This window comes from Chiloscyllium punctatum, chromosome 6 (genome assembly GCF_047496795.1).
Source record: "Chiloscyllium punctatum isolate Juve2018m chromosome 6, sChiPun1.3, whole genome shotgun sequence".
Taxonomy (NCBI): Eukaryota; Metazoa; Chordata; class Chondrichthyes; order Orectolobiformes; family Hemiscylliidae; genus Chiloscyllium; species Chiloscyllium punctatum.
Window position 1 is genome coordinate 18,796,637 of NC_092744.1, and position 24,753 is coordinate 18,821,389.

The following is a 24,753-nucleotide window of genomic DNA, read 5'->3' on the forward strand; positions in this document are numbered from 1 at the left end:
TGTACGTCTCCAAGACTCTAAGGGAGGGGTGTAAGGAGGAAATTCTAGTTATTAGAGTTTAGTCTACACTATGCAGGCCTTGGGCTGTTCAAAAGACCCAGCTTAAGGGGTGTGACCACATCCTGGAATGAAGTATCCAAGTAGCTCACTGATGGTAAGTTGATGAATGTTATTGTGTCTCCAACTCATTGTTCTGAGGAAGTCATAGTGGACTTGAAACTTTAACTCTGCTTCTCTCTCCACAGATGCTGCCAGACCAGCTGAGGTTCCCCAGCAATCTGTTTGTTTTAGCTTATTAACCCTGAGCCAAAGCTCCTCAAGCTGTGGATAACATTTATGCCCATCAATTCTCAAATATTGCAACACATCATTTGCCCCGCCACTTTGCATTAAATGTATTATTGCCTTAATTTAGTAATCCTTACTAATCAAAATAAGCTTTACTACTGTCAGCAGACCTCATTACTAATAATGTTACTGAAAACTATGTGGGTTTTTAATAATAAATGATAAACATACCAACCAACCATTGAACTCTGGTTTCTCTGTGATGTCACAGGATTTTTCTCAGAATGCCGTCCATCCACAAAGAGCTCCCAAGTTCCTTTTGTAGTTTTCCATCCTGCCTTTCTCCCTGTTCTTTTTAATGCCTTTCTACCTGTCTTTCACCTTGTTGTTTTCGCAGTTTGCAGCCTAACCACCCGACTCAACATCTTGTACCACATATTGTGGCACTGAATATTATCACGTGTATTATTTCAGATTTTTAAAATCTGTACTGTCCCGCCTCCTGAAATTACACGATCACACTCACCATCCACTGTTAAAGTACATTGTCTCCTTGCAATTAACAAAAGTAAAATTTGAATTTCTTATTTTAGTGACTTGAGGAAACAAATTCAAACCTTCCAGTCCACTGACCTCTAAACCTTGGAGACATTCCATCATTCCTTAATTATTTCAGATGTGGCAGGCAGCTTGTGGTGAATGTAGGCAAAGAACAAAAGGGAGTTTAGGTATGGTAAGGACTTTAATGGAGAAAACCATACAAATGCATTGACTATGTAAAAAGAACAGCCATTACATCAAATAATGGTCACAAATAAATACGGCCGAGAACAGCATCTGAAACAAAAAAGCATTTTGTATTTTATTCACTTACTAGGAATGATTGACTACAACATAACAGAGGGCACCTGGCATTCTGACAGCACCCTAACACAACACTGTGTAGCAGACTGTAACCTCATTGGTCTGAACATTTCATTAACACAGGTACAGGAGTAGATTTGCCTTTAATGTAAGGACCCTCAATTTTTTGCTTAACAATTATCCTCAATATTGCTTACTTTCACTCAATTTCCTTTCACAAACATACACGAACAAGACATTGCACTAGCTGTTCTCTTGACCCAATTTCCAGGATTTCCTTAAAAGAGAAATGCTTGGGCGATTCAGTTATTTTGTTGGCAGCATAGTATTGGACTACTATTGGGTACAAGGGTTGGCATACCAGCTGAACTAGTACAAAAGGGAACAGAGTTACTGATGTGCACTAAATATCCAGAAATCAGAATTCTAATGGAAATCTCAAGAATTATCAAACTAAACCTTGCTTCTTTGAAAGGTGAACTTCCTACCCAGTCATCAAGTTTAGCAAAAGACTAGAAGGGGAGAAGCTCAAGTTGTCATTTTTTTGTGGAATGTGTGGTCAAGCCACTTGGAGTTAAACATACATTTTGAGAAAACAATGATTGCCAACATTTCATGAGAAATTGAGGAATGACTCCAAAGACATTAACAATCCGCCTGTTGCCTGATATGAGAGTTGTGTATCAACAGTTCCTACTGTCACTGTAGCGACGACTTGTTGGGTAGCTGAGTTGAAGCGGTAATCTATCGTCAATGCATCGGAAATGACAAAATAGGTGATGGGATTTATCCCTTATTAGACCCTGCCCAGCTGAAACACAGTCAATATAAATCTCTAAATAAGATTCAGGCGAACATATTCAGTGCATCATGATACAATAAATTCTTAAAAATCAACTAAAACTAAGATTTGTTTTTCTGCAATGCCATTTTTCCTAAAGGCATTTTGAAATACTTGTTTTACTAAATGCATTACGTTAGCAAATCGTTGTTTTTTTAGCATATGGTCATCAGCTATTTTGTGGACTCCAAGAGCACACAAGTGACAATGAGTTGAGCAACCAGTTAAATCCCCTTCTGGCAAAGTTGGTTCAGGAACAGACATTGAACAGGACACTTTGAAAACCTAATATTCTTTGAATTGAGTGATTTGGAACATCCTCTGGAACAAAAGGAATAAAATCAGAAAATGCTGGAGAAACTTAGCAGGTCTGGCAGCAGCTGTGGAGAGAGAAAGAGTTAGGGCTTTTAAGTCCAATACCATTCTTCTCTCGAACTGTTCTGAAGAAGTCACATCAAATATTATCTCTCTGTTTGTCTCCATAGGACTTTATTTTTAAATTCAGATTTCCAGCATCTGTACAATTTTACTTTTGTTGAAGCCACAGGCAGATTAGCATTTAATCTCTGATGATTATCTACCCCACAAATACTCCTGAATTACTCTACATTATGCGCTGGTGTCTTGTACAGGAGTTTAGGAATTTCTTGAGGAAGAGTCTCATATAGCATTTACTCAGTGGATTCAAAACAGCACTAACAGCAGGGACCATAATCAATCTAACCATTGTATGGCACAACCAAATGGAGACCACTTGATCTGTGGCTTCAGCAACAATCCTTGGCGATGCTGGAGCTCTGAAAGGAGGTCTCTAAGTCACAATAACCTCAAGTGCTTAGCACACACGCAACCAATGGCAAGTTACGGCCCATATACAAGACAGGCCGTCCCAAAGGCAAAACCTAGCACTTCGAAAGGAAGGCTAAATCCAACCTGAACTAAAAAAAAACTCCTTTAAGCTGAAAGGGTAAAATTATGAGGAGAACTTGAAGAAATTAGGCCTGTACCCCTTAGAATTTAGAGGGTTGAGGGGAAATTTCAAAGGTTTCTAGAAACTAAGGGAAACTGATAAAATCAAAACAGTCAGACAGAAACTATTTCCACTTACTGGGAAAGGTAACAGACTATGAAAAGGTAACAGTCTAAAGATTTGGGTCAGGAGTAAGATTCTACATTTAGGGTCAAAGGAATTCTGACATCTACAAATGTCAGGCTCAAGGGCCGAAATAGCCCTGTTCCTATCCTTAGACCCATAAGCAAAAATGGATCACACTGATCTCAGGTATTTGAACCATAGCGGGCTGGTTAAACCTAAGCCAGCCACAGTGGAGCTGATAGTATCAGACTGATTTTAATATCTGCCCAGTCTCATACCCACCTGAACTTAAAGAGCAGCAATATTAGGAAGTAGTGACGGTGGTGGTTTGGTAGTTGGCAGGTGAGGGTGTTGGTGCGAGACTGACATTCCACTTGATTCTTTAGGAATCCAGACAGTTAAAATTACCCCCACGGTTCCTGTTAATGGCAACAAAAATGGAGGAGCCTCTGGGTGATTCAGCGAAGGTAACTTAGGATAACTCAACAGAGTCTTTCGAACAGATGGTCTGACTGGTCTTTTGGATTTTTTTTGCATGCAACAGATGACATCTGCTAACCATTTTTTTCCAAAGCATCAGTGTTTTCTATTATTTTGTTTTTATAATAATGGCTAAATTCAATACAAAAATAAACAATGCAGTGCTATGCTACCTCATCCCAGATAAGGGTTAACTGAGCAGGTAGCGTGAAGTCATCGCTCTATCATTTTTGAATAATGTAAACAAAAATTGAGGTTTCAGAGAAAGCATCTCCAATTATATAACTGTAGTCAGGTCAGAAAATAAGAACTGCACATGCTGTAACGAGACAGTACATGCATCAAAATCTGTAAAAAAGAAAGGTTAATCTCTTATGTATAATTTTCCATCAGAACACATGGGCTGCAATTAAGGGCCTATTGTCAAATATTACCCTTGACACTTAGATTTGCTGTGTATTTTCTGCTTTTACTCCAAGTTACTTAGCCTTAATTTCAGTATTAATAGGAGTTCATCATCTGATCTGCTCTGGGATGGAAGTGCTCTGTTTCAAGAGAGAATTGGAAAGCAAGTTTTATTAATTTAGAGATATTTCTGACAAATGAAGAACTAAGCTATCTCATGGATTTGCTTCGATCATCAAGGTGTAACACGTTGGTATACTGTCAATGACCACCTTCTCAGTAGGATTTACACTCGACAGCATAATGTAGTTAAACTTTTTAAAACATCAGGCATTTTATTCAATGTGCACAGGTCAACGCTGTTTGACCAATGAGACTTTTGGATATATTCTCCTAAACCTCTGATCTGTTAGCCAAAAACATTAATAACACAAAACAACTCTGTACTGGTGAGCTACGTTAAAATCATTTTAGGCTCAGCCTGAACCTCTTTGGAGAATCAACTGCAGGTATTGCAACTTCAGTAGCTCTGGAATCGGGGCGTGTAGTTCTTCGCACTGGCGGTGTCTTGTGTGGTTATCAAGTCTATGATTGCTGACAAGACAGCACAGTCTTTCGATCGATTATTCCAATCCACAGGTCGGGGCTTCTTAATCTTGTCTTGTAGAAGAGCATCTAGCTCCCTTTTCAGATCCTATGGTGAGGAAAAGGCCTCAGCATCAATAAAAGTGCACATTAATCAGCTCGTATCTACAATGACCAGCACAGCTTTTCATTGAAATGTGATTAAAACAAATTTATTTGGCCAGAAGTCATGTTTTCTTCATAAAAATTAAAATAACTAACAAGAGAAATATTCTATAACAACAGTTGTTCACTGTTGGAAAAGCTCACGTGATTCTGTCCAATTGCTTTTGCCGATATTATGCTAAGTTTCCCCGATGTGTCAGTGGTGAAGTGAGTTCCTGCTCTGCTCAAACAATTTCGCTAGCCTGGGTCTGACTTGATTTAAGTTCCCAAAGCAATAGCAGTGTTGTGAATGCTGCAATCAGTCATCCTGACACCAGGATAAGGGATTGTGTGAAAATAAAATATCCTGCCAAGCATTCCCAGCTCATCACTACCCAGTGACCCATGCAGGAAGCAGATGCATGTGAATTTAAAGATAGGACAGAAATGAGATTGGAGATGGCACCCTTCATAGTCTCTGACACCAAGTTTGTGAAGTATGGGTAATTAGGGCAAGATAGAGTATTTGAAGAACCACATGTCAAAGAATATTTGGGTTCAGGAACTGAGGGACAGGGGAAAGGGAGAAGCAAATATAGTGCTGTTGCGATCAGTTGAGTTTCCTGAATATTATCTGTTCAGTGCCAACAGCAGTGATTTTGAATTCCATTCTGCTCTTGAATCACTATCAATCCTGTTGGATTTTCCACAAAAATGAGTCGTAATGAGTTCCTAAACTAAACCCCTCAATGAAAGTAAAGACAGAATGTGACAAGTGTTGTCACTGTGGCCCTAACTATAACACACAGCTCTGATAAGAATCCACAAAGCGCATAGCAAAATTGAGAGAGTGTTAACTCTGAATTAGCATCTGGCTTGAGAATTCATACATCAGGCTGGCAGCCCATGGTTAATGATCAGTTTGGAAAGGCAATAGTTATGTTAATGAGCACAAACCAACTCAAATGGGACTTTGAAAACTTGAGGGCTACGATTACCTATTTGTACATTGTTTCACATTTCAGAAATAAGTACAATTTAACCGAAATAAAAGGAGTGCTTTATCTGTGGCTGTCATAGAAACAATGCTGACTCGTATTGCTCCTAATCACTCAATACATTTGAGTTGTGGGCACTGACCTCAGGAAGTCGCACAGAACAGATTCACCAGCTAAAAGGGCCAATTTAGGACAACAGGTATTATGAACAAAATTTGTATTGGCATGGAATTATAGTAGACTAAAGAACATTTTAATTGGACTGGTTCCTATATCAAAGCTATATTCTCTACTGCATGGAATACAGAACAACAGGAAGTAAAGCCTAAAGGTTAGACCAAAGCCATTCAGGCTTTGAACAATGCCTCACAAAAGGGTAGTGGAAATCTGAAACATTCTCCTTAAACAAGCTGTTGAGGGGGAGAGTCAAAATGCACATTTCAAAACTAGGATTGGTGAGATTTCGGGTAGGCAAAATATTAAAGGTAACCAAATCAGATGGGTGTGTATATGAAAATAAAACAGCTGCTCGAGGGGTTGAATGGCCTCCTTCCATTCCCATGTTCAAACTGAAATAAAAAAAGACAGGTGCCGCGGTGATTCAATTGTTAAAACAATTCTTTACTGATATCATTATTCGCATTTAGTTGCTGACCAATGTTTGGAATACGGTATTCACGATGACTGCTGACTGCTCAGGGAATTGTCAGCACATGGGATGGGATTAGCGAGTTTCTCTAAACTCAGCCCTTATTAGGCTTTGGTTTTACAAGCACCGGTTAGACACCAGAGCAGCTCTCTTGAACTGAGCAAGATGAACATCATAAACTGAACTTGATCACATTCTCAATGTCTAAAACCTATGGGGATTCACTGGCTCTTGACCAGGAGCAGAAAGCCATTGGATTTTCACCTAAGAACATAATTAAACTATTTGACAGCGTGACAAAATATTTTTGCATGGCAGTGGGTCATTTAACCCAACAGGCCCATGCCAGCGTTTCAGCTTCTCCAACACAGGATCTTACACTGAAGAGGCTCTTTGGCCCATCAAGCCTGTATTGTTGAAAATATACTACTGACAAGTCCCACTTACCCACACTCGGCCCAGAGGCTTATAACACTTGAAGTGCTCATCCAAGCACTTTTTAAAGATTGTGAGGTTTCCTGCTTTAATTACCCACCAGGCACTACATTCCCACCACCCTCTGAGTGAACAAGCTTTCATCAACTCTCTTCAGCTAACTCAGTCATATAGGCAAACACGATTGGGAGTGATACCAGGTAGAACTCTATCCTTCCAGAAATGTCTGCAGGCGCGCATGGTGGCTCAGTGGCTAGCACTGTTGCCTCACAGTGCCAGGGACCCAGGTTCAATTCCTATCTCAGGCAACCGTCTGTGTGGAGTTTGCACATTCTCCCAGTGTCTGCATGGGTTTCCTTCGGGTGCTCCAGTTTCATCCCACAATCCAAAGATATGCAGATTAGGTGCACTGGCCATGCTAAAATGCCCGTAGTGTTCGGTGCATTAGTCATGGATAAATGTAGGGGAATGGATCTGGGTGCTTTGCTCTTCGGAGGGTCGGTGTGGACTTGTTGGGCAGAAGGGTCTGTTCCCACACTGTAGGGAATCTAATCTAATCTAATCTAAAACAGCAAATGGCAAAACTGGAAACAACCTACCATCCAAACTTGCTGGATCAATCTGGCACACCACTGTCACACCACTCCTCCTTCAGTACTTGCTCTGCCACCCTTTACAAGATAACTGGGCACCTGTCTAGCAAAGGGTATCTCACATTCTGCTGACACAGAACTGAATATAATGAGGTGCACTATAACAGAAACCTTCTGCTTAACTCACTGCCCCTTGTTCTTTGTCTCACAAATATCATTCCCCATACACATCTGCCTCCAACTAATGAAATCACACAAGCTGGTTGAAATAGTCCGCAGTGTTCCTCACTTGCCCACTCCATAAATACCTGTTCAACACACCAACTGCCCCACCTTCATTTTGGTGTCCCATTTGGAGCAAACAATCTGAGCAAGTTCTACCAGCAGACATCTGTTGTATCAAGGAACAGTAATACAGGAAGTCACAAACAAATTCCTCGCAGCAAACCCTGATTTCAAACTGAGAATGGTCCTAGCTAAACAGGTTCAGTAAAAGCTAGGGCCTCTGCATAGTCAACCTCCACTGCTGGGACTGCAGTACCAACCCCTTATGCACTTGTGGACAAACACAAATCTGCATATTGCTGAGGGTTCCAGATTAAGTGGCAGACTTAATACCTTAAAATCCATGAAAGGAGGAAGATATCACTAGGCTTCAGGAATTTGCAATCACTAATATATAAAATACATCCATCTGTTCCCTTCTCCCCCACGTTGCCTTTCCCTTAATTTTACCTCTGATATTCCCATCAAGTGCGTCACATGGTACAGACTTTAGTTTTATGAGATGAACAGAAATATTAATCTCTCAGAAGTTCATTAGTCTGTGGATGACTCACCCTGAACACAAAGAAGTTTGGGTGATTGAATCTAATCCAGGTCAGAAGTCAGATGACACCAGGTTATAGTCTAATAACTCTGAAAGCTTGTGATTTCAAATAAATCTGGTGTTGTCTGACTTCTGACCTTGTCCACCTCTAGTCCAACACCGGCATTTCTACATCATGGCTGCCTCAGAGTCTAATCCAGGCAGAGTTCAACAGATTTCTGATTTTTAAGGGAGCAAAGTCTATGGGATGCAGATGGGAAGATGGATTAGAGACCACAGCCAGGTCCATCAAGATCTTATCAAATGGCAGTGCAGACTCAACAGGTCAAATAGCCAACTCCTAATTCCAGTATTCCTTTAACCACTCCGAGGAGATGCTTTTCCTAAAATTACTGTAATCTTATTAGTCACCGCATTCATGTGGCCAGCTGTAGAAATGGCTACTGGACTGGTTAGGAGCTCCAATCATGCCAGGAATTTTGGTCAAGCTAGGTTAAATTCTGACCTCAGTTAAAACTGCAGCCAGGACTTGCAGTTTCCTGCGTTGACCAAATAAGGTAGGTTTTATAGTTGTCCCTGGACAAATTGGCACCATACAACCTTATATGGAGCATGATGTTATCAGTTTACTACTTAGTGTAGACATTTGGGAATTGTTTACCAGTAAACTCCACTGGCTGAGACCAAACAATGTGATCAGGCTTTGATTAATTTATTGGCTGAGTGCCAGAGAACATTTTGGAAATGGAGCACATTTTCTGATAGGTTAGCATAACAATAGGCTTTTTTCACGTGAGAAGTCTTCAAGACTACTTTTGAGGGGCACATGCCCTGAAGTCACCTTCAGAGAAAACAAAGATCCATGAAGCAAGATCTACACCGTGGCTCAGTGGTTAGCACTGCTGCCTGACAGCACCAGGGATCTGGGTTCAATTACCACCTCGGGCAACTGAGTGGAGTTTGCACATTCGCCCCGTATCAACGTGGGTTTCCTCCACAGATGTGCAGGTCACATGAAATGGCCATGCTAAACTGCCCATAGTGTTATGTGCATTTGTCAGGGACAAATATAGGGTAGGGGAATAGGTCTGGGTGGGTTACTCATCGGAGGGCTGGTGTGAACTGGTTGAGCCAAAGGGCCTATTTCCATACTATAGGGAATCTAATCTGATCTACATGGAAAACACAGTTGGCCACTTCACTCAAATCGGGTAGTATTTGTTTCAAACCAAACTTTTAAAAGTTAGAGTTGGGTTAAAGGGGATTAAGTAAAGTAATGTAAAGTGAAGTTAAATGAAGTGAGTTAAAGCTGAAGTTAAATTAAGTAAGTAGTAAATATTGCAATGAATGTATGTTTTATATTACGATTCAATAAAGAAACTTTTGTTTAATTAAATTCTGAGCTGGCTCCCTGTCTTTTGTCTGACACACAATAGAAAAATATCTGGGCAACATCACCATCTTGCATTTTTAAATGCACAACTGGCCTCATCCACAAATTAAACCAATCTTCAGATTCATCTATCAGATCACTTCTATAACCTTCAGTGGCCAAATAACAGACCATCTCTCTGGAGAATAAAAAAGCTTCTGCCTGCTCAATTTGAGGTACGACTAAATTTCTACAGAATCAGCGGGATTATTTCAGAAGCTTGTTCAAACAGCCTGCATGATGGGGTGAACAGCCCCTTTCTGTGCTGCATCATTCTACAAAAAATGACAGTTCAAATCCCACCATGGTGGTTTGAAAATCTGACTTCTTTTTAAAGCAATCTGGAAGTGAGCAATAAAATGACACCATCAGATTGTCTTGAATAACCCAGGTCGTGGCTTTTAGAGAAGGTAAACCACTGTCCTTATTTGGTCTGAACCTATAGGTGACTCCAATCCCATTCCAACAGAGTGGAGTCTTAATTGCACTCTGAAGAGATATGATGAGCCAGCCCGTTGAACAAGGGCAATAAAAAGCCAGTCCTGCCAATGGCAGTTACATTCCAAGACTGAATTAGGAAAACAAAAGCCTGATTGACTCAATTGTCTGCAAACACAAGGACTTGAGCAATCACAGACCTCTTATCTATCTCAAAAATTTGTTGATAATCATTGAATTTTAAAGTAAGGTAATGGCCTTTCAGTAGGCGTATTAGTCAGAGGGGGGTGGATTGCTCTTCAACGGGTCGGTATGGACTGGTTGGGCCGAAGGGTCTGTTTCTACACTGTAGGGAATCTAATCTACATTGTGCTTGTACCAGCACTTTGACAGGACTCTTTTGCTATTGCATTACCATTTGTTTCCTTTCCAAGTATTTACGAAATTCCCTGTCAAAGGTTACTACTGAATTTATTTCCACTACACTTTCAGGCAACACATTCCAGATTGGAGCACCTCACTGTGTTGAAATAAAATTGGCAGCATCTCCTTGGTGGGGTTTTGCTAATTATTATGAACTAATGTTCTCTTCGCACTGACCCTCCTCCCATTGGAAGCAGGTTCTCACTAGTTATTCAGTCAAACATTCTCATTATTAACAATACTTTAAAAAACTATAAAATAAAATGTTTTACAGGCAGTTCTCCTTAAGGTTCAGAATAATAATGTCTTGATCCAACTCCAAGAATAACAATGAAATTTCTTCAAATAAATAAACAAACTGAAAATGCACAGCAGGATAGCATCAGTCACTGAAAGAGGAAGATCAGTTTGAACTTCAACCTACTGACACAAAATAATTCCCCAATTTTTATTTTACCTTTACTAAATGGGCAATTCTGGATGGTGACTGGAACACAATCCATTCATCCACAGAGATGGTCTCCTGGTCCTGCTCCTTCTGTATCGAAATATCTCCTCCGAAGAACAGCAAGGAGTAAGGTGAGACCTCCGTGCAATCATACAGGTAGATCTGCAAAACAGTCAAGATGTCAACATCCCAGCAACAATACAAACTGACTCACGCAATACCCGGGAGCTCCTTCAATAGTGCAGTCAGAGCCAGACATCAGAATACATTTGAGTTCCAAATGCACAGTGAGATCGGGTAAGGATGGGAACAAAATCTAGCGTCAGTATACCCACTGCGTCCCAGGCAGTCAATTTGCAAATTCTACAAAAGGCATAACTCATCTTGGATAGAATCCAATGGGGAAGCACTGCTACTTTTTCAACTTCAAATCAGAACGTTCTTAATGTTTTCTTTTAAATTCCATGGTAGGGTAGCAGAAACTGGGTGCTGGCAAATCAGCCCATTCTGTATCTGCTCAACTTTCTTCCATGACATTTACCAAGTCTCAAAAAGTTTGGTGGAGTGTGAAACAAGCAGCTGATTGACTATCACCCTTTTCATTTTACAGCCCAAGATTACTGATTACAAGGGAACATTTTAACTCTCAAATGTGACCTACCCTTAGTTGAGAAATCCTTAATGATGAGATGTGCATCAAACACAAGTTAGCAATAAACTCTTCCCAACTATTTGCATTTTAAACACTCATTTTTTGCAGAAAGAGGAGGGTGTAATATGCATCCCAAAAAGACAAATGGTCTCAGACACTCCGCTTTCTCAAAACATTACTAAAGGAAGTGTGGCTAGATCTGAATAGTCTTGTTGTGCTTCAGGAATAATCCTCCAAGACCTGGAATTCTATCCTCTAACTCAAGAAAGATCAACTTCCATTTATACAAGTTTTAATTAACTGATTAAAAAGTGATGATAATTATAAGTGTATATGCAACCTAAAGATGTCCCAAAGCAATTTACTGCCAAAATAGTACACTTGAAGTTCACAGGACAAAGAATACAAAATCCCTACAGTGTGGTAACAAGCCATTTGGCCCAAGAATCCACACTGACCCTCCGAACAGTATCCCACCTACACCCATTCCCCTACTCTATTACTCTACATTTCCCTAACGAATGCACCTAACCTGCACTCCCTTGAACACTATGGGCGATTTAGTAAGGCCAATTCACCCAACTGGCACATCGTTGGACTATGGGAGGAAACTGGAGGACCTGGAGGGAAGCCATGCCAACATGGGGAGAATGTGCAACCTCCACACAGACAGTCACCCAAGGCTGGAATCTAACCCGGGTCCCTAGCGCTGTGAGGCAGCAGTGCTAACCACTGAGCCACCATGCCGCACGCTTACTGCTATAATAAAAGGAAAGAGGGCACTGCATAAAGCTCCCATAAAAGGTGGAATGTGGGAAAGTAAAGATCATGGAGCTGAGGCAGAATCTGGATATCTCTTTTCTTATCATACTTAAATAGGATGTTGATGTTGATCAGATAATCTGTTTTGTTGAGAAGGTAAATATTGGCCAGGAAACAGGCGAGATGTTATCCCTATCCTTCTTCAAAGTAGTGCAATTGAGAGCCCAGTCTCAGCCTAATATGTCACCCCAAGATAGCACAACTCCAACACTGAGTACCTTTCCCCACACTGGGAGTGTCAGTGTCGTCAGATTGAACTTACATCTTAGGGAAATGGAAGAAGACGACGGGGGTGGGGGACGGGGGTGGGGTGGCGGGGGGTGGGGGGGGTGAGGGAAGAGAGAGACAGACAGCAGGGGGGAGAGACAGAGAGAGAGACACTTCCCAAAGGAAGGCAGAGATCAGACGACTGTCATACAAAAAACTACATTTAAATGTATTTCACTAAAACCATAACCCATTGATGTGATAACACAATCCATCACTGAGGGGGAAATAGTCTGTGGGGACAGACAACACACTGCTCCTCATGGGCCCCAAAGGACAATATCACAGGCTCCGGTTACAAAGGCCACACCCAAAAGGAGCAGCAGATTGTGGAACTGCCCCTAATATGTGTAGAATAATTATACTCCTAACAATTCTGAATGATTCAGAACAGCAGACAAGGACAGCCAGAGAGTCTTTTATAGGAACACTCACACTGGTTGTCCGCATCTTCAAATGGTAGATCAGCCAGTTATGCTCAAATTCACCTTCTTCAGCATTAACAGACTTTGGGTGAATGTTGACTCTTCCATCTGACTTGGTAAAGACTTTCACCCTAAAAGCACAAAAGAAAGGACTATTGGTCACAAGGTGCTGGGAATTTAGGTAAGATTCTTACAGCAGTAATGACATATGAGCTCCTGACAGTGGGGTTGAATTTCATCTGGGACATGAAAGATGCGTCAACCAGATTATCAACCAAAGCTTTGCTGGAAGAATTGTCAAGACTCAGCTTACAGTTCTAAAAGAAATTGAGCACCTTATCCATTAGTTTAGTGGAGAGCGAAATGATCAGGGAAATTCATCACCAAATACTTAAAATTTTAAAGTATTTAGTAAGCATTTTCTACGTATCCAAAAGGAAAATGTACTGATTTCCTATCAGTTATCACCCTAGAGAATGTAATAAAGAGTAAGTGGCTTGACTGTGAGTGAAGTCTAAGTCCTTCTGGCTGGGAGATCTTGGGTTCTATTCTCCATCTCTGTTGAGTGAGTTGATCTGACAGCAGGTGCTAGCCTCCAATAATTGAGCTAGGCTAGGGAGAAAGGAAAAGATAGGCAGGGTTCTGGAATGATATTCACTGACCTCAACTGCAATGAGAAGATATGACTATATGTGAATGGGGGACTATGTGAATGTGCACTCATGGATGAAGATGTGAAAAAACAGTCCATGTGCTGAGAATTCATGAAAGTAAAGGTCATGAAAGTAAAAATCGAGGCAGAATCTTAACATCTCTTTTCTCATCATACTCAAACAGGATGTTGATAATCTCGCTAAAACTGGACATTTGTGCAAGTTACCAGAAGGTTTTCAGTGTCTTTAATCCCTGCAGAAGCCTCAAGAGCAGCCTTCATGAGAAAATAGGAAATCTGGTAAAAAGGGAAGGACTCTCTAATGGGGAAAATAGGATTGTAAGGATCACAGCTTTCTTCTGTTATCTTCTTCAGCCATCATTTCACAGGAAAAGTGAGTGGGACAAGTACATATTTTTTGACCTCTATTCCACCTCCAGCAGCATCTGAGAACTGAAGGAAATCTAACACAGAGGGAACTGACCAACAAATAACCTGGGAAGGCCTCACTGGAAACTAACACACCAAAGGACAAAGTAGCTCAAGTTGTATTTATTACATTCCTTTCACTTCTGCAATTTTGTTTGGAGTGAGCAGAAATGTTACAAGCAGATTACTTAAACACTGACAAATACCTGAAAATTAAAACATGTTGAATGACTTTTTAAATTTCTAATTCCGAATAGAAAAGAAAGCTTGAATTTTGTATAATATTTGTCTGGAAGCCAAAAGCTATTTAACAGCCTAAATGCATATATTTGTACAGTAATAGAACATGCCCCAGAAGCCTTAGTGAATTCTTTGAGGATGTGACAAAACACATTGAAGGTAGAGCCATGGATGTGGTGTACATGGATTTTGGCGAGGTGTTTGATAAGGTTCCTCATGGTAGGTTCATTCAGAAAGTAAGAAGGCATGGGATACAGGGAAATTTATCTGTCTGGATACAGGATTGAATGGCATATAAGACACAGAGGGTGGTAGTAGATAGACAGTATTCCGCCTGGAGCTTGATGACCAGTGGTGTTCTGCAGGGATCTGTTCTTTGTGATGTTTTCTTAAATGACGTGGATGAGGAAGTAGAAGGGTGGGTTAGTAGGTTTGCTGATGACACGAAGGTTGGTGGAGTTGTGGATAGTGTGGAGGCCTGTTGAAGGTTGCAATGAGACATTGACAGGACGCAAAACCGGTCTGATAAGGAGCAGATGGAAATCAACCTGGAAAAATGTGAAGTCATTCATTTTGGAAGGTCAAACTAGAATGCAGAATACAGAGGTATAGGCAGGATTCTTGGCAGTGTAGAGGAACAGAGGGATCTTGGGGGCTATGTCTATAGATCCCTCAAAGTTGCCACCCAGGTTGATAGGGTTGTTAAGAAGGCACATGGGGTGCTGGCTTCCATTAGCAGGGGTTTGAGTTTAAGAGCCATGAGGTTATGCTGTAACTTCATAGAGCCCTGGTGAGATCACACTTGGAATACAGTGTTCAGTCCTGGTCGCTTCATTATAGGAAGGATGTAGAAGCTTTGGAAAGGGTGAAAAGGAGATTTACCAGGATGCTGCCTGGACTGGAGGTCATGTCTTATGAAGTAAGTTGGGGGGAACTAAGGCTTTTCTCACTGGAATGAAGAAGGGTGAGAGGTGACTTGTTTGAGGTGTAAAAGATGATGACAGGCATAGTTAGAGTGAATAGTCAGAGACGTTTTCCAGAGCGGAAATGGCTATCACAAGGGGGCATAATTTTAAGGTGATTGGAGGAAGGTTTAAGGGAGATGTCAGACTTAAACGTAGTTCTGGGACTAGCATATTAAATGAACTGAAATCTGCAACCCATTCTAAAAGACGAAAGACTTAGCAGCAATCTAGGGTTTTTCAATATATCATTTCAGTTACATGACACTATAATATTTTGCTATGATCCAGCTGCACAACCACCCAATGAAGGAGCAGTGCTCCACAGCTAGTACTTCCAAATAAACCTGTTGGACTATAACTTGGTGTTGAGAGATTTTTAACTTTGTCCAACACCAGTGCCTCCACATCATGGTTTCCTTTAAAGACATTCAAATTCTCCACATCAACTATACCCTAGGATTGTAAGATCCTCATCCTAAAAACTCGCTGGAGAAAGAAATTTCAGTTAAATTTTCTGCTGGATTTAGGTGAGATTCTCTTTTCTTTCTGACTCAGGTCCAAATCTGTCAGGTTACATTGCATGTGAAAGGTTAATTTTCTCACATTTTTCTCTTCTTGCTGAAACTTGGTCGTATTTTTGCCACTTTCGGATACAAGCCCGCACATACCACAGCTTTAACTAGCTTCTCGTTTTCTGTCGGAACAGAACAGATACTATTTCAGAAGACTGAACACACACACACAAAACTGTCATCCTTACTGAGATTTTACTAAGGCTTTTTTTTCCTGTCAGTTACCTGAATTTATATTTGCCTGGGGATCTCGGGGATTCTTGCTGCTGACAAAGCCAGCCACCAGCAGGTGTTCAGTAAATTGACCTTTCATGTTATGAAGCATCTGCAGTGACACAATAAGCAAAAGGTTATTTCAAAACAATCCTCCAACGTATTCAAGACCTCATAACTGCCATGAGGGGATTCCACACAGATAATAGCAACTGGTGTCTGACCAAGAATCCTCAGTCAACTCATCTGTACGATATAGCCAAAACTTGAATAGTCACATTAGGGAAAGTTCAGTTCCTCATAACTGATCTGACATCCTCAAAACTCAACAGAAAGCTACGAACTACAGAAAGTACATTCTTTAAAACTCACGTCATACTTTTCACTTTCCTTCAGTTCTGTCAGATCCTTTAAATACTATTTTAACCCCAACCTTTGGTTGTCCCTGTTTGTGGCCTAGGACCATAGTTTCTACTTTCTAAATTAACCTCTGGAGCAAGTGGGACTTGAATCCAGGCCGCATGGTTCAGAAGTAGAGACACTACCACTGTGCCACATGACTCCTCTCATGTCCTCATTCAAATCACAGTATTATGCAGCACAGCAGGCAGCCATTCTGCTCACTGCATCTGCTCCCTTAACGAGCGAGCCAATTAGTCTCATTCTTCCCGAACTTTTACCAACAGCCAATAAAAATTTACTTTCAATTACATCTCCAAATCTCTTCTCAAAGTTATGAATAAATCTGTTACAGGCAGTGTATTCCAGATCATAAAAAGAAATTTCATATCCCTTTTGGATTCTGTCAATAACCTTAAATCTGGCTCCCCTGGTTAATGACCCACCCATTCAATTACTCCCAAATCTGGTCTACTTAAGCCCTCATATTTTTGAACATTTGTCATTAATTCCTCTTTATTCTGGAGGAGTAAAGTCAGTTTAAGAGATTCATCACCTGCAGGTTGTTTGGAGAAAGGAAGTACTCCCAGCAGTAGTCCTTCTCTGATCTGAAACCTCTCCTTTTCGCTTCTTCCCAGCCCTGAAAGCAGCAGCACTCATCAATTAGACAGATTCAACAGAACAATCTGTCAAAAACTCACGACAGAATATCATTCAGGTAAAAGAAAAGGAAGGTTCAAGGGAATTTTTGCATGGAAAGACTGGAAATTCCATCCAAGGCCAGACAAACAGAATGACAGGAGGCAGAGGCAGAGACAGAAGCAGCATAAATTTAGGTAACAAAGGTGCGGGATAACAACCAAAGTCATTAAGCCAAGATGAGAGGGTGGCATCCATTGTCCCACAGTATGAAACAGATAGTACCAGCACAATTCAACACAGCAATCCAAGTTGTTTTGCAACATGTACGGTGATGTCAACCTAAAGTATATTTTATAATTCTTGCCAAACCTATTTGAAAAATAGATAAAGAAAGTAGCAAAAGTTCACCAAGAAGCAAATCACTGAGACCTCCATGACTCTCAGTTTGTACTCACTGGAGTTCAAAGGAATGAGGGGGGAATCGGAGTGAGGTATATAAAATGCTAAAGGGGGATGTTGAACAGATGCTCCCCTTGTGAAGAATCGCGAACAAGAGGTCATAGATATAGAGTGAGAGGAAGTCGGTTTAAACTGAGATGAGGAGAAACTTCAACTCTCAGAGGGTTGTGAAGCTGTGGAGCTCACTGCCCCAGAGTGCAGTGGAAGCAGAAGTCAATCAATAGATTCAAGAAAGAAACAGATATACATTTCTGATGAAAAGCATGATAAAGGACTATGGGGATCAGGCAGGAAAGTAGAGTTGAGGCCAGGTTAAGATAGGATCATGGTCACATAGGCTCAATGGACCGATTTGCCTACTCTTGCTCTTAATTCATATGGTAATGAACTCATGGAAACGAATGAGAAGTGATACACAATTAGTTATATGTATCTGCTAATTTGACACTGCTGATTATTATCTTCCAATTCTCACCGCTTTATGGCAGCTTTCACAGTTGGGATCTGGGCTCACCTATCAAGCCCCTGCCAGAATGATCATACACTATATGCAAGTCACAGAGACGGGCAATTCACAGAAAAGCCCAACGCCACCTTTACCGGTTTCAGAGTCTACAGTGGTCAAGAGAAATCACCAGCTTTCCCTTTTCACAGAAATAGGAAACAAAATCTTGCAGTGCAATTGCCAAAGCATTGGAGAAAATGAAATGTCATGGAATATAGAACCAATATAAATATATTGGTAAGTGCAGATGCTGGAGATTTTCTCTAATCAAATCAGGAAGTGCAGAAGAAACTCAGCACAAATGGCAGCATCTGTAGAGAGATAAGCAGTTAACATTTTGACTGCAATGACTCTTTTTCTGCATTTCAGTAAATTCATTGAACAAACTGACCGGTAAATAAGCACGGGGGAGTGTGGTTGACCTTGGAAATTTTGCCTGCGGCAAGAGGAAATGAAAAATAAATCTTATTGGGATTCCCACTCTTTATTTGGTCGGAAACAGGAATCTGCTAATCTGGATTCAAGCCTCACCACGAGAGTTTAAGAACCACATGCAAGTCTTTTTGTTACCTTCTGCTCCCCCTACCACCTCCAGCAAAATCCTCTCTCATTATTAGCATTCATCAGAATCAGAGTTTTGCTGCACTCTGACTTTTCATTTCTCAATCATTGGAAATATATTACTCCATGTTACTGTGCCCTTTTTCATCCCAGTCCTCAGTGAAAATGTTAGCCACGACTTAGTGGGATGCACTCCAATTTTAGAGTTCAGAAGAAGTCCCACTCAGATGCAGAGGCTGAAAATCAAAACTGATCTTTCAGTGGAGTGCATCCCACGGTTTCTCAGATGCAACATGAAGCCAAGGATCCATCAGTACGCAGGTGAATGTAAAGGTTGCATAGCCTTATTTCAAAGAAGAACAAGCGAATCCTCCACGGTGCTGGTGCGAATATCTGTCACTCAGCCAATGTCAAAGAGATGATCCAGTTATCATATTAGCATGCTTAGGAGCTTGTTGCACTCAAACAGCCCAGTGTGTTTGCTACAGTGATTGCAACTCAAACTTAGCTAGTTCATTGTTGAGGCTACGAAAGATGTCACAGATGCCGTCTTACACTTCAAACGAAAATACAAAAAGAACTTCGGAGGACAATATTAATAAAGAGTTTCAGAATTTTTTTTAATATAAAGGACAGCACCTCCATATGCCCCTGATAAGATAGTTTTCAAACAGTCACTGATCTTACGTACAAGATGCTAACTGCCACTGAGATGTCAGCAGTTTCTTTTTTTTAGATCTGTCTCTGCATTTTCCTTGTTGCAGATTTAAGCAGTGCCTACCTTAAACGCGTTTACCACAGTCAGATGGTCACTCCGAGACTGCTTCGATAATTCCCGGCGTTTTGCATCAGCCAGTTTCTCTTTACCCTGTGAGCAGCACAAAAACAGGTTAAACTGAAGAAACATTTAACTTTTTATAAAACTCTTGCTCTGTATAATGCTGTTAGGGAGAAAAATCCTGCATCCTCAAACAAAAAAAAATCGAAGCAGACCTCTAAAATAGCATGTATTTTAACAGCCCCCTCTGCTGTTCGATTATACTGAAAATGACTCCACAACTGATGTAATTCAATGTGTGAAATACTGAGGCATTGTGGTAACGTGATCAGAGAGTTGTGTTACCATTGCTTTCTACTCAGCTAGCCTGAATGCAGTATTGCAATGCTTGGATTGAAATAAGCCCAGAAAAGGGTTGGCAATCATTGAGTAAGATAAATAGAGATAGACCAACATCAACACTTCCCAAAAAAAGATTAAATGTACAAGTAATAACCAACTCTGACGATAGATCTGTAAAGGCATCAAGCAAATCTGATCAGTACAGAGGACAAGGAGGGCACCATTTAGGCTAGAGTAGGTTCAATCACTCAACTACAGCACAGTAAGTCTGTGCTTTAAATCCATCTTCCACGTTCCCGTATCATTCCATTATCCTAGATCAATACAAATCTACCAATTTTAGTTTTGAAACTTACTACCTTTCTTAACATGATTTCAGGGAGGGAGTTTCAGATTTCCTCTAATCCACATGAAAGACTGCTTGCTAACTGATCTTGCTCTATTTTAATGGGTCTGGACTCTTGCTCTGCACACTACCCATCAGGGGAACTAGTTTCTCACTACCTACTGTATCAAATCATTTCATTCAGCTTTTAGATCATCTCAATCTTCAACATACAAGGGAGCACAAGCTAGCCTATGCAACAAATTCTAAAAGTAACCCCTTTAGATCTGAAACAAAAGAAAACTCCAAAAGGACTGTGGATATTGGAAATCAGAAACAAATTGCTGGAAAAACAGAGCATCTGGCAGCAACTGTGGAGAGAAAGCAGAGTTAATATTGTCTATTAACATTTCAGGTCCAATGAAGACGCTGCCACAGAGTGGCTGAGTTTTTCCAGCAGTTTCTGATTTTGTTCGCTTTAGCTCTTGCATCATCTTGGCAATAATTTTAACACTTTACCAGCGGGATCACAAATGGATCCTTGAAGCTGAGACTGGCTGCAATGGTGAGAACCGGATCCAGACAGCACAATAATGCTCCAAACAGAATCATCTTCCCGATGTGGGGTTCCACTGGCAGGCGAGCTAAATGGACCCCAAGTGGGGTAAGCTCTTCATTCCTATCCAAAGCATTCTGTCAGAAAGGGAAAAAAAATGAAATTTAAAATTCGTATCCCTACAGTCATAAACATCTGCTTGTCCATGTGGTTCAAAGTTTTTTCCATGTTTTAGGTCAGTTTTGAGACATGCAGCTGAAAAGGAAACCAACAACTCCATCCACCACCAACATAGATTGCAGCAACTTGCTCAGTCTCCTCCAACAGCATCTTCCAAACCATGTTACATTGATAACCTGGAAGGACAGGATCAGTTTGCAGGGGAACACCACCTCAGGCATCCCCTCAAAGTAACATCATCCTCATTAGGATATATATTGGCTGTTCTTAATCACCACTGGGTCAAATTGCTGGACTTCCACAAAGAAAAAACAGCATAGAACAGGTCCTTTGGCCCATCAAGACTACACTGACACATGACACCTTGCTAAACTAAAAATCCTTTGCCACATCTCTCTATTGCCTGCCTCTTCAAATATCTTTCGAGAAACTCATCCAAGATGGAGGACAGGAAAAAACTGTGGCTGTAAGAGCTTCGCTTTTTTGAGGTATTTTCAGTGTTGGAGCTGATTTCCTAGAATTCTAAGAGCAATAGTTACCATTTTATAAGCTGTTGACAATTACACCATTTAAAAGGCATCTGGTTTGGTATATTTAGGAACTGTTTAGAAGGATATGGGCTAAATGCTGGCAAATGGGACAAGATTTAAGGTATCTGGTGAGCATGGACAAGTTTAAGTGAAGGGTCTGTTTCCATGCCATATACCTCTATGACTCACTATGACTTGTAAGTGTTGCTATTGTATCTAGTTCCTCCACCTCCTCTGGCAGAATAATCGAAGCACTTGTCATGTTCTGTATAAAAGACATGTCTCTCACATCTCCTTGAAACTTACTCCTTTTCACACTTAACTTGCGTTCCCCAGCATTTCATATTTCTGCCCTGGGGAAAAAAGGCACTAACTATTAATTTTAGCCATACCTCTCAATTTTGTAAACTTCTATCAGGTCGTTCCTCATCCTTCAATATTCAAGTGGAAACAAATCAATCAGTTTACCCAATCTCTCCTCATAGTTAACACCCTCCAAACCAGGCATTATCCTGGTTAACTGTTTTCTGTACCCGCTCCAAAGCTTCCACTTCATTCTGGTAGTGTGGTGACCAGAACTGTACACAATATCCCAAATGTGATGTTCTCTACAGCTGTGAATGTTTATATTCTATGCCAGATCAAAGAAGGCAAGCATGCCATCTACTTGCGATACCACCTTACCCACTTCTGTTGCCATTTTAAGTGAGCTGTGGACCTGTATGCCTAGATTCCTCTGTATTTTGATGCTACTAGTTCTATTTTTTTACTGTATACTTCCCACCTGCATTAGACCTCCCAAAATACACCACCTCACATTTCTCCGAATAACCAGCAAATTTTGGAATATCATAACCAATGGATCCTGTCATCTCTAATGCCAATTGATTTAACTGTCCAGGATGTAGACCATCAGGCCCTGGGAACTTGTCTGCCTTCAATGTCAACAAATTGTACAGTACCTTTTCCATATGATTGTAATAAGTTTCTCCCTTTCTACAAGCTCTGCATTACTGTTGGGATAGTACTCACTTCCTCCACCATGAAATCCGAAGCAAAGTATCGATTTAGTGACTCTGCCATTTCTGTGTTCCCCAAATTGTGACTCAAATTAGGCAGTCCCTAGAAATCTTTCTTCCATTCCAGACATATGGGTCCTGAGAGGATTAAATAGCTCAATGCTGGATTTGCAAACCTCACCACAGGTGGTGGTGCCTGCATGCATCGTGATTAGTACAAAGCTGGCTGGCATGTGTCTTAAAGGGGTCCTTGGAAGAGGTGGTGCTCTGAAGAACTTGCTGCCCAAGTCCTTTCAGATGGTGAGGGTTGCTAGTTTGGAAGGTGGTGTGGAAATAACCTGAGTCACTACAGTGCATCTTGCAGACAACATCTTCTCAAGCTGCCAAGTGAATGGAATAGCGATATAGAAGGGACTAAAAAATTTCAAAAGGCTAACAACAAAACGAAAGGGCAACTAAGTCACAAAACAGAGTCTCCTTAGGAGATAAATCTGAAGCAATATTCAGCCATGCTGCCCTCTCAAGATAAATCAAATCCCATTTTTGCCCAGTGGCTCCAGGATGTAATGGGAGAAATTCCTATTTGTACATGACTCACCCCATTTCCTTATGTTAGTTCAAACAGCGAGGTCAATAAAAACAAACTGTTTCTAACATCCCTGGAGTGGTTAGCAATATGGCATAGATTAGAGGTGGCTGGCATTAGAGGTGACAGGCAACAGGAGGAAAATCTTTTATGCAATGAATGGTTAGGAATTGGAACAAACTGCCTGAGAAGAAAGATTCAACAACAATTCTGACACACAGAATTAATCTGCACTTGGAGAGATAGGGATTAATTAAGAACAGCCAGCATGTTTTTTTTAAAGAAAGGGAGGTCATGTCTGACGAACTTGATTGAATTTTTCTGAAGAGTTGACCGGGTGTGGAGATGAGGGTAAGGTTTTTGATGTAGTCTACATAGACTTTAGCAACGCTTTTGATAAGATCCCACATGGGAGACTGAAAGCAAAGTTAAAAGCCACTGGGATTCCAGGGAAATTTGGCTCAATAGATCCAGAATTAGTTGAGTGGCAGTAAGAAAAAAGGTGATAGTTGAAGATCGCTTTTGAATGAAAGCCTGTGTCCAGTGGAGTTCCACAAGGATCAGTGTAGGAGCTCTTGCTGATTTGTTATACATAGGTGAGTTAACACTTGAATATAGGAAGGTTGACGATTAAGCTTGTGGATGATATGAAAATTAGTAGGGTGATACATAGTGAGGATAGCCTTAGATTCCAAAATGATATAGACAGTCTGGGCAGATGGACTGATCAATGGCAAATTTGATTCAATTTGAATAAGTATGAGATGATGCACTTAGACAGGATAAAGAAGGAATGAAATAAATAATGAGTGGTATAACCCTGGGAAGTTCTGAGGATCAGAGGCACCTTGGTATGCATATACACTGGTCTCTTAAGGTAGTGGGAAAGGTAGATAAAGTGGTGAGGAAGGAATATGGGATACTTTCTTTATTAGCTGGGGCATAGAATTTAAGAACGGGGAGTTAAACTGTAACTGTTTAAATGTTGTTTGGATCACAGAATATTCAGCACAGTTCTGAAGTCTACATTGTAGGAGGGATGTGATTGCAATGGTGTGTGTAGAGGAAATATATCAGAATGTTGCCTGACCTGGACAGCTATAGCTAGTGAGAGAGATGGTTTATTTAGAGTAGAGGAGACTGAGGGGGGACATGATTGAAATGTATAAAATTGAGGGGCCAAATATAGGTTACAAAGGAATCCTTTCCCTTGGTGAAAGGATCATGACCAAGAGGCATGAATTTAAGCCAAGGGGCAAGAGGTTTAGAGGGGATGTAAAGAAAACCTTTTTCACCCAGAGGGTGGTAAACTCACTGCTTGTAAAAGTGGTAGAGGCAGAAACACTCAGTATTTTAGTAGTATTTACACATATACACTTACAATGCCAAAACATACAAGGTTATAGGACAAAAATGCATTTGGAAAAGTTAAGTGCTTGCTTCTCATTGACAAAGACTTGATGGGCTGAAGAGTCTTTTTCTGTATTGAGGTTGTCTATGACTGTGTAGCTTTCAAAAGGGAATTATTTGGAAAACATTTGATAGCCTAAAAAAAATTCAGTGACTGAGAAAAGCAGGAAAGTCAGACTAAATGGACATATTATCAAAGAGCTAGTAGAGACTAGAGACAACAAAAAGTCTACTGAGCTCTGATTTGCTGTGTCCCAACACTCAGGACTTGAACTG

At 40.7% G+C, this 24,753-nt stretch overlaps 1 protein-coding gene across 2 annotated transcripts in view; it reads right to left on the reverse strand.

The window, feature by feature from the left end:
* Window positions 1-1,011: 1,011 nt before the first annotated feature.
* dhx36 (DEAH (Asp-Glu-Ala-His) box polypeptide 36) overlaps window positions 1,012-24,753 on the reverse strand; it is an 89,243-nt gene continuing 65,501 nt past the window's right edge. For both annotated transcript variants that reach the window (XM_072572089.1, XM_072572088.1), the window contains 8 exons: window positions 20,716-20,889; window positions 19,533-19,619; window positions 17,141-17,224; window positions 16,198-16,297; window positions 16,004-16,094; window positions 13,125-13,245; window positions 10,958-11,110; window positions 1,012-4,668 (listed from right to left, as the gene is read on the reverse strand). In XM_072572089.1, coding sequence (XP_072428190.1) covers window positions 4,495-4,668; window positions 10,958-11,110; window positions 13,125-13,245; window positions 16,004-16,094; window positions 16,198-16,297; window positions 17,141-17,224; window positions 19,533-19,619; window positions 20,716-20,889 — 984 coding nt within the window. In that variant the 3' untranslated portion in view covers window positions 1,012-4,494. The remainder of the gene's footprint in view (window positions 4,669-10,957; window positions 11,111-13,124; window positions 13,246-16,003; window positions 16,095-16,197; window positions 16,298-17,140; window positions 17,225-19,532; window positions 19,620-20,715; window positions 20,890-24,753) is intronic.